This window comes from Salmo salar, chromosome ssa11, assembly GCF_905237065.1.
Source record: "Salmo salar chromosome ssa11, Ssal_v3.1, whole genome shotgun sequence".
In the NCBI taxonomy this organism is placed as follows: domain Eukaryota; kingdom Metazoa; phylum Chordata; class Actinopteri; order Salmoniformes; family Salmonidae; genus Salmo; species Salmo salar.
The window spans coordinates 75,980,774-75,992,905 of record NC_059452.1 but is presented as its reverse complement, the minus strand read 5'-3'; the positions used below and the strand labels follow the sequence as shown (position 1 = coordinate 75,992,905).

At 41.6% G+C, this 12,132-nt stretch overlaps 2 protein-coding genes across 7 annotated transcripts in view; one reads left to right on the top strand and one right to left on the bottom strand.

The window, feature by feature from the left end:
* The window catches only part of stxbp1a (syntaxin binding protein 1a), a 48,902-nt gene extending 44,173 nt beyond the window's left edge, over positions 1–4,729 (top strand). For all 3 annotated transcript variants that reach the window (XM_014128368.2, XM_014128369.2, XM_014128370.2), the window contains one exon: positions 2,559–4,729. Coding sequence is in view for 1 of the 3 variants with exons in the window: in XM_014128369.2 (XP_013983844.1) it covers positions 2,559–2,641 (83 nt within the window). In the remaining 2 variants the exon portion in view is untranslated. The remainder of the gene's footprint in view (positions 1–2,558) is intronic.
* A 727-nt stretch (positions 4,730–5,456) lies between these two features.
* The window catches only part of akna (AT-hook transcription factor), a 31,704-nt gene continuing 25,028 nt past the window's right edge, over positions 5,457–12,132 (bottom strand). For 3 of the 4 annotated variants that reach the window (XM_014128364.2, XM_014128363.2, XM_014128365.2), the window contains 5 exons: positions 8,538–8,666; positions 7,998–8,117; positions 7,670–7,786; positions 7,390–7,549; positions 5,457–6,558 (listed from right to left, as the gene is read on the bottom strand). In XM_014128364.2, coding sequence (XP_013983839.2) covers positions 6,279–6,558; positions 7,390–7,549; positions 7,670–7,786; positions 7,998–8,117; positions 8,538–8,666 — 806 coding nt within the window. In that variant the 3' untranslated portion in view covers positions 5,457–6,278. The remainder of the gene's footprint in view (positions 6,559–7,389; positions 7,550–7,669; positions 7,787–7,997; positions 8,118–8,537; positions 8,667–12,132) is intronic. The other variant, XM_014128367.2, reaches the window with a different exon arrangement.

The following is a 12,132-nucleotide window of genomic DNA, read 5'->3' as shown; positions in this document are numbered from 1 at the left end:
GTGATTGGTGACCCCCACAGCCAATAGTGATTGGCCTTGTCATGCTGACAGATAGAATGCGCATGTGTTGCAGTATCTATCTGCTGGGCCTTCAGGGTGTGAAGCCTATGTGGGCTGGCCATGCTACAGGCATCCTGACCCCATCCCTGCTGCCCTCCCCCTCCTCCACCCCCACATCATCTCAACTGGGTGGATTAAATCGCCCCTGCTTCCCAGAATTTATCATTTGTTGGCGCAGATTTAATCTACCCTCGAGAATCATCTTTATTCCTTTATTATTACTGTCTAATTATTTTTGGAAAATAACACCTCCAAGACAATCACCTTGATTTAATGGTTTCTTTCAGGATAGGTCCTTGAGTTGATGTTGGCTTTCAAGGAAGGATTGTCATTTTTTTTCGTAGATGTATTTTTTGCTCCCAATCTTTCAACTTCCTCCACCTCTCCTCCAACTCACGCACTCTCGGTCCACCAGACATCACATGCATGCTTACATGGCCCAGGAGTCATCTGCAGAGAACACTAATGTTGGTCTCCACACCATTCGGTCAAAGAATAAACTTCAGCTCCCTACTGCTATTTGTGCTCGCTCGGACACAGTGCTTCTCTGCAGACACTGACACTGGGAATGTAGCGATGTTCACTCGATATGCTTTAGCACCTAGAAAAGATGCGACACTTCATAAAAAGCCTTCACGATTTCCCCCTCACTGTGTTCGCCATATAGCTCCATATTTTCCCTTTTGCGACACCATATGTGGCCCATACAGCATGGTCGACCAATAGTAGACCAATATGGGTTTTGGTACACAGAGACAGGATTCTAAAAGCACATAGTCTAGTTAAGGTATATTTTTCAAACACCAATATTAGCAATTACCGCATCACTGCCTATTTTGGGGATTTTGTCTAATTGCAAGTAAAGTGGTGATATTCTGCACAATTTGTTCAATTGCCACCTGAGTGAGTTTCCCAGAACACAGCATTAAAGGGCATCCATCTCATTCTTGCTTATCTGCTAAAACCATATATTTTTCTAACAACTTTTGGTTTTATGGTTTTGGTATTTTTTTTGTAAGTATCAATCACCACATGCAGGATGGAGGCTTTACCATATACTGCCGTATTCAACCCGTCCTGAACGAAATGTCCATTGTTAATTTACTCAGACTGTTTGTTTCTGTTATTTGGTGTTTGGATATGATCCTACCCATGTAGTGGGTGTTGGGGAGCAACGTGGCTCACTGTGTTTCTGGCCAGAGCCCTGCAAAGCTGTGTGTTTCAGACGCTGAGAGACAGGAGAGAACCAGGCGCCAGTCCAAAGTTGATCTGTGACTAGTGTTCACCTACACCCCACTCCACCCTCCCTTACACCCAGGATGCCTGCATCACCATGGTGACCCAACTTAAGATGGACTCGCCTCTTCCTCTCCTGTCTCTGCCTGTACCTATTGATGATGGGATAAACCAGCCCTCCTGATTGGCTGTCAATATCACATCTAGAAAGGCCTAACTGGCATGAGCAATCAGATTTACTGAGCTTTAAATGAATTGTACCTAGCACAGATAAACCAAGCGTCTTCCTTGGTGAGCCAAAATAACAGAAACGTTCAGCTTTGCTTCAGAAACAAACAGATGAAGAATGACAATAATACTAATCCAACTGCTTAGTAGGTGTGGGGAGTAAATCAAAACTTTGGTCCAGCGGTTCGCTTCATGATTGAAAGCCTTGGTTTGTCGAAGATGGAGGGTAAGCCATCAACACATTCAACGACTTGGTGACAAACTATATGGAGAAAGGTTTGGTTTACTCCAATCTTATACCTCCTGAGTTATACTGTGTCCAAAATGTGTCTTCAGCTATGAAAAAGTCACTCATTCATATTTTGGTGCTGCTGTTATGTTTAGCTTTTCATTTCACGTTTTTATTTACAAGCACAGGCACAATTACTTCCCTGATGTCATCCAATCAGAGAATGGCTGGACAGAAATCTGCTTTTGTCTTTACCTGATTTTTCATATTGCTATTAGACTGATGTTTGCATGCACTGCGATAAAAGCTTCTTAGATCACATGCACACGCTTACACCTGATTTGCTGCTCCCTCCTATAGCTGTGGTCACAGGGTTTCCACCACCAGTGCTTCGCAGCTCACAGAAGCCAGTTCTGTGATGTCAGTACATCACTGTCCAATCACAAGCGATCCAATTGCATGTGACGTACAATTTTGTGAATTGTTGGCGGGCACTAGATCACAAGTCACCAATCTTCTTAGATTTTTTAAAATGTGTGAATAGCCCACACATCGTATTATAAGCAATAATGATAACCAATACATTCTTTAAATGCTGGCTATTGACTAGGATTTCAAGTTTTTGGGTTGTATTTATGTTTATCCTATTTCCAACATTTTTTATTCTCAAGAATACAGTGCTTTCATCCAAGCATTCATAGCAAGAGCTGAAAACACATTTTCCTAGCGAGCGAACGTTTGGGCAACTCTAATAGCATGCTCTGTCTGTGTGTGTCCTCTGCTGCCTATCTGTCCACCTCTCTAGGATCGACCCACGTCTTCACCCCCACCGCCCTCCTGGAACAGCTCAAGACCATGAACAAACCAGACGAGGAACCGGCGAGCTAAAAACCGCCCAGCCCCATCCAGTCTTCTCACCTTAACCTCCCCCCGGTCACCTTCCCCAGATCCTACGTTCATTCTGTATGTATCAGATCCTACGTTCATTCTGTATGTATCAGATCCTACGTTCATTCTGTATGTATGTTGCTCGAGGAAAAAAAAATAACCACAAGCAAAAACAATGACAGCGTTAATTAACAAAATAAATGTTTAAACAGATCTAAATCATGTTGCAAGTATTCTCATATTTTACAATGGATGCAAATAACGGAAAGTATTTCAAAAAAGGTTTAAATATCAAGGCCATTTGAAACTGAAAGTACCAAATGTAATAACGTATGCTATGAAACCTGCTAGAAAGTGTAAAAGGTAGAGGTTTTCTCTGTTTGTTCCCTCAGTTTATCTTCTTGGTGTGATTTGTATTGATAGTGGGTGGAGGAGGGATGTCTTACTGGAGTTGGTTGGCACTAGGAAAGTCAATGCAGTAGAATCACATCACTCAACATGCAACATAACTCATCCCTGTCCTATCAGGGGGGAGAATTCTAGCTGGTCAAGATGTTTGTATCAGTAGCATGCCTGAACATTGTCCGTACTGTTACTGCATATCCTTTAGTGTGGCAATACCGTAACCAAGCAACTCGAGAAATCATTCAATCACAGTGCTGTCTTGTGAGTAAGACAGTGACAAACAGCTAGACTGACCCAGGGTCTGAGGATAGAGAGAAACGGGGCTGTGTAAATAGCTACAGAATGCTAGAAGCATCCCTCCTCCAGCCATAAGACTGTATTTACTCGCCACATCCTTTTCCTTTTTCTCTGGAGAGATTTCACGTTTTAGTGTCAAAAAGGCCATTGCTTGCAGATGTTTACAGAATAATCAAAGGGCCGCTTGTATTTCAGTATTGTATCCTGTCACATTATACACTGAGTGCACAAAACATTAGGAACGACTTCCTAATTTTGAGTTGCACCCCTTTTGCCCTCAGAACAGCTTCAATTCATCAGGGTATGGACTCTACAAGGTATCGAAAGCGTTCCACAGGGATGCAGGCCCATGTTGACTCCAATGGTTCCCACAGTTGTGTCAAGTTGGCTGGATGCCCTTTTGGGTGGTGGACCATTCTTGATACACACAGGAAACAGTTGAGCTGAAAAAAACACCTGCAGCGTTGCAGTTCTTGACACTCAAACCGGTGTACCTGGCACCTACTACCATACCACATTCAAAAGCACTTAAAACTTTTGTCTTGCCCACATACACAATCCATGTCTCAAGGCTTAAAAATCCTTCTTTAACTGTCTCCTCCCCTGCATATACACTGATTGAAGTGGATTTAACAGGTGACATCAATAAGGGATCATAGCTTTCACCTGGATTCACCTGGTCATGGAAAAGAGCAGGTGTTCCTACTGTTTTGTACACTCAGTGTAAGTCATCATTGGTTAGTATCAAAATGTTTAACCGGGCCATGCACTGAGTAGTGTGTTGTGTATATGCCATACGTTGATGTTTTTAGTGTCTCACTGTTGACTGGTGATGTTTCTGACAGTGAAGTAGTAAAAGATTTCCTTTAAAAAAAAATGCGAATGTGAAGCCACGTGTGTCTGTGATGTTTTATCTGTAGCTGTAGTGGTGAACTGGGAAAATAACTAATATCTATATTTTGTTTGTCTGTCCGTTAGTTTTTCTCTGCTGGTGCAATGTTAACTCTTCCAACGGCGAATGGCTTTGCAAAGAAAATGTAACAAATATTTCAACGTTTTATATCTATTTTTAATTTTTTATTTCTTTCCTGGCCAAACAGGTTGTATATTGCACTATGCGTTTTCTGTGATGCAAACGCTTAATTTAATTTGAATTGTTTCCTATTATCAGTTGCTGTTTATAGCGTCTCTGTCTATTCAATTCATGTATATCAAAGTTATTTATCAGAGAGAAAAAAAATCGGAATAAAAAAAATGTAAGTCTGTCCTAAACCTGTTTAACTCATTGGGATTCTATGTCTGCGAGTGTTGAAGCACAAAGAAAAATATACTTCATGTGTACCAATGTACCAAGGCTGTCTAATAAATTGGCTTCCATTACAAGGAGAAAGACTCAGCACGTTCTTACCGTAGCTACATTGTAAGGTACTCTGTTGCAATTCTGCCGTTCTTCACCGTAGTGTATCTGTGCTGTATCTGTGAGTTAACCCTCTCATTTTCAGGCTCACAGTTCACATTGTGCAGTAAGACCCTGAAAACCTCTGGCCCCGTACACACCCAGGTTGTACGACTGATCTACAGCACATTTAGTCAGTCTTACTTAATAACAACTACTAGTTGTTTCACCATCAACATTTATTTGGCTTCAAAGCAAAAATAAAAATATTTTTCTACAAAATATTAGCTTAAAAAAAAAATCATTTGATATTCAATCATAGTACAAAAGATATCAGGATCTAGATATATATATTTTTTTAATCTGCATTTCCAAAATCCTAGAAATGTGTATTTCTAAAGTCTTATTTTTGTGTTCAACACAAACTCTAAGACATCTATAAAAATACGACCAGCACGACCAATTACTAAGGTTATTAACTCATTATTACACAAAATGATGAAGAATAAAATTGAAACAAACCATTTAGAACAGGGATCATCAACTTGATTCAGCCACGGGACAATTTAGTTTTTGTTGAGCGAACGGTCAGGGGGCCGGAACATAATTCCAAATCATTTGTAGACTGCAAACTGAAACATCATTTCAAATGGAACCACCCGCAGGCCGCCAGTTGGGGAACCCTGATTTAGAATCAATAAATTAGGGTAAAATGTGTTTCATCTCATCTGAAGATCCATAGCAGCAATTTAATTTCTTTGCCTCACATCCATTGTACAAATGTAACAAGACAAATATCCAAAACTAATTCCAGGTTTCATAGCAACCTAAACATGTGCAGATGTCCGTTATTTCCAAACGTAAATCATTAATATGCAGATTCTAGTGCATTTTATGAGTAAGAGATGAACGGCTACTGTTGTCCACTTAAGCTGCCAGATCCTCACAACTGTTGTTTCTATATGATACCTGAGATTGCAACATAGCCACTCCACCTTTCATCTAAAGCTATAACCTGTACTGTATAAAGTAACCTGTAACCTGTAGTAATCTGTACTGTATAAAGTAACCTGTAACCTGTAGTAACCTGTATAAAGTACAGTTTGTAGACCCTACTTTCCCATCAGTGCTGAGCCACTGGGTGATGATCAAATACTGATGTCAAGGGTCTGTAGTTCCTCACTCCCTGCAACCAAGAAACCTGCAGCTGAATGACTGGCTTGAGGCCCTAGTATCTGTACCCAGGCACTTGCTTTGTGTTACCCCAAAAACCAAACTGTTATACTAAATGTTGAGTGTACAGTACAATAACTTCACATTTAGAGACGTCCATGTCAGTACAGAGTGGCTGGTCCAAAGACTTGCCAGGGTCAAATTCACTAAACACCAAACGGAAGAAAACAGACCGAAACGGGGAGGGACTACCAGTACCTGACCTTCTCCAATAAGAAACGCTTGTTCTCCTTTTAAGTCGCAAAACATTTTGCTACTGTGTACACTAATGAATACAACCCCGGTGTGTGTGTCTGGTCTGGTCCATCAGTACATGCAGGACTGTGACAGCGCCTCCTGGTGGTGCAGTCCGGTGGCGATGGTGCGGGCCATGCGTCGGGAGGCCTCCCTCACCCCCCTGGCCGCCTCGATGGCATGGTTCAGAGAGCTGCTCAGAGAGCGCTGGTCAGCAGACAGGGAACGGCCAGCTCCACCTCTGACCTGCTCATGATGACCCCTAACCCCAGTGGCCACACCCCCACCCAGAGACATGTAGATGGGCTGGGGGTGGGATGGAGCTACATTCATCACAGGGCTGGAGTAGTACCTGCAGGGAACGAGCCAGGTAAATATAACAACAACAGCCCTTCTAACTACACTTACTACTCCTCTTTAAGCTGCAATATGTCACTTTTTGGGCGACCTGACCAAATTCACAAAGACATGCGTGTTAAAGGTCTGTCATCGAAAGCAAGTCAAAGATGCGGTAGATCTGTTCTATGTGCGCTATTTCTATGCTTCCCGCTCTTAAGTTTCGTTTTTGCGTCTTTTACTTCCGTTTTTGTACACCAGCTTCAAACAGCTGAAGATACAATATTTTGTGTTATGGAAAATATATTTCACAGCGGTTTAGATGGTACAATGATTCTCTACACTATACATAAACTGAAATTAGGCCAACTATTAGAATTTTAGCAGCCAGGAAATGGCAGAGCAATTTCCGCATATTGCACCTTTTAATACATAGGGGAAGAAAGTGGGATTTTAAACAATGCTAAAATTATGACACATACTTATTTGTGATTCAAATACTCACAGTAATAAAATAATTAGATGATTTATGCAAAATGTAACCACCTACATCTTCAAGTCAGGATTTTGGCCAAAAGATTAACTCCTGCACCATGTCTGCTGTGTTTTGCATCATATCATACCAGCTGTATTTCTGTATTTTGAAAGTTATATATCTTGAAAACTTGATTGCTGACATTCAAAACATTTTGGGACTATATCAACAATCGACTAATGAAACAAATACCAAAAGATCGTGTGTCTCAGCACTGAGAGATTTCATTAGGGTTGGCAACAGATGGGGTTGTAGCGAAATGACCTAATGGCCACTTCATGTCCAGACAGAGAGAGAGAGCAGGGTACTCACAGAACTGGCGGGCACACTGGCACACACTGGACCAGTGGCACACTGCCCAGCACAGGAGGGGGCGGCGCTGCAAAGAACACGCCTCTCACATCTCCGTGGGGGGAGCTCATTGGCCAGCTGCCTCTGTGGGCGGGACCTGAGTCTCTCTCTGTCCTTCGGTCTGCGAATAAAGAAAATCAGCACACGTTTGTTGTCAATTAAAATGGCAAAGCAATACAGCACAACATAAAACAGGAAGTAAATGGCAGTAGATGGTAACTTGGACATGTCTGTTGCTCACCGTGTTTCGTGCTTGTGCTCCGGTACGTCTGAGACCTTCCACACATAGGACAGTGACGAGAATGAAGACCCGTGTGACTGTGGATAGGCTCAGTGTCACCACCACCCCCCTCTAGTGCTGTCAGTCAGAAGAAAAGAGAAAGAAGAATAAAGACTTAGCAGAAAGGAGTGGAGATGGCACAGGATGGACTGTCACTGTGACACACAAACCACCATTACACCAGACTGTGGATGTGTTCCAAATGGCACCCTATTCCCTATGTAGTGTAATACTCTTGACCAGACCCTATGCGTAGTACACTATTGTGAATAGGGAAAGAAGCTCTTACGTGTGGAGTGTCCATGGCTGTGTGTCTGTGGGGAACATTGTGGACACACAGGGGCCTGCCTCCCTCTACAGTCAGGTTCATCACCACCGTCTCCACCTACAGACATACTGACATGCTGCCCTGCAATCACAATACAGATAAATCACGATTAATTGCTAAATCTGAAATTGCTGATATTGAGCTGTAATGTAATATTTTGTATACAGAAAGCATTACAAGAATATTGAAGTCTTGATTTTTTCCAAAATAGCGGTAAGAAAAAAGCCGGTAAATTGATAAAGCACATTTTCTTTAAGCTCAACGTCAACACGGTTGTACATGGTATTGTTGTTTTTAGCTGTATAGATGATGTATTTGGGATTTTTTCAGTGTATTTTGAACGCTTTTAGACAATGCGATTAATTACAATAAAAAAATGTGTACTAATATTACCAAAAATGTACTTGAGTTAACTGATTAACTCTGACAGCCCTAAAATACTATATTTTACGTTTATATCAGCGTGTAACATACTGTATATAAAACAGAAGTCTTTCTTACTTGTGTGGGCTCCGCTGTTCCTGAGGGTCTCTGCTCTGCCACGGCTGCCTCCCCACGTTGCAGGGGACACTGGGATACGCCTGGAGAACCGAAGTCTGGGTGTGGACTGGAAATGCTCCGAATCTGTCGCTGAAGGATAAAACAAACTAAATCCCCCAAAAATTCTGATAGCTTATACTTAGGGTACCCAGAAAACATAGCATTCTAGTAAATGAAGAATGAAAGCTATTGTATTGTGAAGTGGATTTTGAAGTGTATGTACAGTGGGTTTCATAAGTACTCACACCCCTTGGATTTCTTCACGTTTTATTGTGTTACAAAGTGGGATCAAAATTGATTTTAATTGTCATTTTTATTGTCAACGATCTACACAAAAAAAAACATTTAAAAAAACCGAACATTTCTTTAAAATTTATGTCAAATGAAACACTAATATATTAGATATATACTACATTGAGTATACCAAAAACTAGGAACACCATCCTAATATTGAATTGGTCTATAAGAGCTTTGCACACCTGGATTGTGCAATATTTGTCCATTATTCTTTTCAAAATTCTTCAAGCTCTGTCAAGATGTTGGGGGTCATGGCTAGAAAGCCATTTTCAAGTCTTGCCATAGATTTTCAAGCACATTTAAGTCAAAACTAACTGTTTCTTTTTATCCTGAAAAACTCCCCAGTCTTTGCCGATGGAAAGCATATCCATACCATGATGCAGCCACCACCATGCTTGAAAATGAAGAGGCAGTGTGTTGTGTTGGATTCGCCCCAAACATAAGGCTTTGCATTTAGGCCAAAACATTTATGCCTTTGCCATGTCTTCTTGCGGTATAATTTTTGTGCCTTGTTGCATACAAGATGCATGTTTTGAAATATGTTTATTTGCATTCTTCTTTTCACTCCCACTGTCATTTAGGTCAATTTTGCAGAGTAACTACAATGTTGTTGATCCATGGTCTAATGGTGACATCGCTGAGCAGTTTCCTTCCTGTCCTGCAGCTCAGTTCAAAAGGAGGACTGTATTATTATTATTATTAACTTGACCAGGCTTAATTAAAGACATATTCAATGTCTGATTTGTTATTGTTACCCATCTACCAATCACTGCCCTTCTTTAAGAGGCTTTTGAAAAGCTCACTGGTCTTTGTAGTTGAATCTGGGCTTGAAATTCAATACTTGACTGAGGGACCTTACAGATGTTGTATATGTATGAGGGACCTTACAGATGTTGTATATGTATGAGGGACCTTACAGATGTTGTATATGTATGAGGGACCTTACAGATGTTGTATATGTATGAGGGACAGAGGAAGGGATAGTCATAAAATAAATCATGTCAATCCCTATTATTTCACGCAGACTGAGTCCATGTAACTTCTTATGCGATGTGTTGAGCCAAATTGTACTCCTGAACTAATTTAGGCATACCTGAACAAAGGGGTGAATACTTAAGCAACAACTATATTTTAGTGATTTCATTGTTTGTAATTTATAAACATTTACAGTATTTTCTTTTCCCTTTGACAGAGTATTTTGTGTAGATCAATGGCAAAAGAAAATCTCAATTTAATCAATTTCAATCCTACTTTGTAATGCAACAAAATCCAAGAGGGGGTGAATAATTATGATACCCTCTGTATGTACTGTGTAATGCAGCATACATGAGGCTCAAATCAAATGTTATTTGTCACATGCGCCAAATACAACAGGTGTAGACTTTACTGTGAAATGTGTACTCACGAGCCCTTTCCCAACAATGCAGTTAAAAAGTAAAGAAATTGAATAATTGCAAATTAGGGAAAAAAAGTTAGTAACACAAAATAACAATAACGAGGCTATAAACAAGGTGTACCGGTACCGAGTCAATGTGCGAGGTAGTTGAGGAAATATGTACATGTATGTTGGTGTAGAAGTATTACCCAATCAGGATAGATAATAAAAAGAGCTGTAGCAGCGTATGTGAAGAGTGTTATAGTGTGTCTATGTGTGTGTGGCGTCAATATGCATGTGGGTGAGCGTATGTGTGTGTCTGTGTTGGAGTTTCAGTGTGGTGTGTGTGAGTGTGTGGGTAGAGTCCAGTGAAAGAAAGTCAGTGAAAAATAAAAAGGGGGTCGATGTAAATATTCCTGCCGGCCATTTGATGAATTGTTCAGCAGTCATATGGCTTGGGGGTAGAAGCTGTTCATGAGCCTTTTGGACCTAGACTTGGCGCTCCGGTACCGCTTGCTGTGCGGTAGCAGAGAGAACAGTCTATGACTTGGGTGGCTGGAGTCTTTGACCATTTTTAGGGCCTTCAAGTTTCAATGTCACATGCACAAGTACAGTGAAATGCCTTTCTTGCAAACTCAAAACCCCACAATGCAATAATCAATAACAATGTATTACTAGAAAAACAACAAGAGAAATAAGAAGAAATATGAAGAACACAATATGTAAGTAAGTAAGTTAAAATACTACATACAGGGTCAGTTCAATACCGTATTTACAATGTGCAAGGATACTGGAGTGATGGAGGTAGATATGTGACTAGGCAACAGGATATAAGATAAACAGAGTAGCAGCAGCTTGTATGTGAGCGGAGTGTGTGTGTGTGTGTGTGTGTGTGTGTGTGTGTGTGTGTGTGTGTGTGTGTGTGTAGAGCCAGTGTAAATGTCTGTGCATATTATATGTGAGTGAGCAGATGATGGAGTGAGTGTTTGTGTTAGTGTGTAGGGCCCTGTGAGTGTGCATAGAGAGTGGGGAAAAAATAAATAAAGGCAAATATGAAAAACCCTTTAATGAGTAGGTGTTCTAAAACTTTTGACCGGCAGTTAAATTTAGCTCATCTGGTAGGCTCGTGTTAGTGGGCAGCTAACGGCTGTTCTTCCCTTTGTAGTCTGTAATAGTTTGCAAGCCCTGCCACATTCGATGAGCGTCGGAGACGGTGTAGCACCTTTCAATCTTAGTCTTGTTGATCAGTCCTGTTGATTCATGTCACGTCCTGACCATAGAAAGCTTTTATTTTCTATGGTAGATTAGGTCAGGGCGTGACAGAGGGTTTTGTCTAGTTTATTTATTATTTTGAGTAAGTGTATGTTGCACCTCTTCGTCAAGGTTTGTTGTTTTGTTTATTGTTTTATTTGAAAGTATTGCATAGTTTCGATACACACGCTGCGCCTTGTTCCCATTCTTCAGACAGCCGTGACAGAATCTCCCACCACCAACGGACCAAGCAGCGTAGTCAGGAGGACTGGACCTGGGAGGAAATCCTGGATGGGGCAGGACCCTGGACAAGGCCCGGGGAGTATCACCGTCCAAAGGAGGAGATTGAAGCAGCGAGAGCAGAACGGCGATATTACGAGGCGTTATACCATCAAGGCAAGCAGGCGGCGACAATACGAGGAACTAGCACGGCAACGATGGAAGCCCGAGAGGCAGCTCCCCGGGGGGGGCTCACGGGGAGTTTGGTGGAGTCAGGTTTGGGACCTGAGCCAACTCCTCGTGCTTACCGTGGAGAGCTGAGGGGTGAACCAGAGCCAGTCAGGGAGACGAGTGAGGAACTCGACGCAAGATTCCGGAGAGAGGTGTTAGCATTGAGAGCGCTGCAGAGCGGGT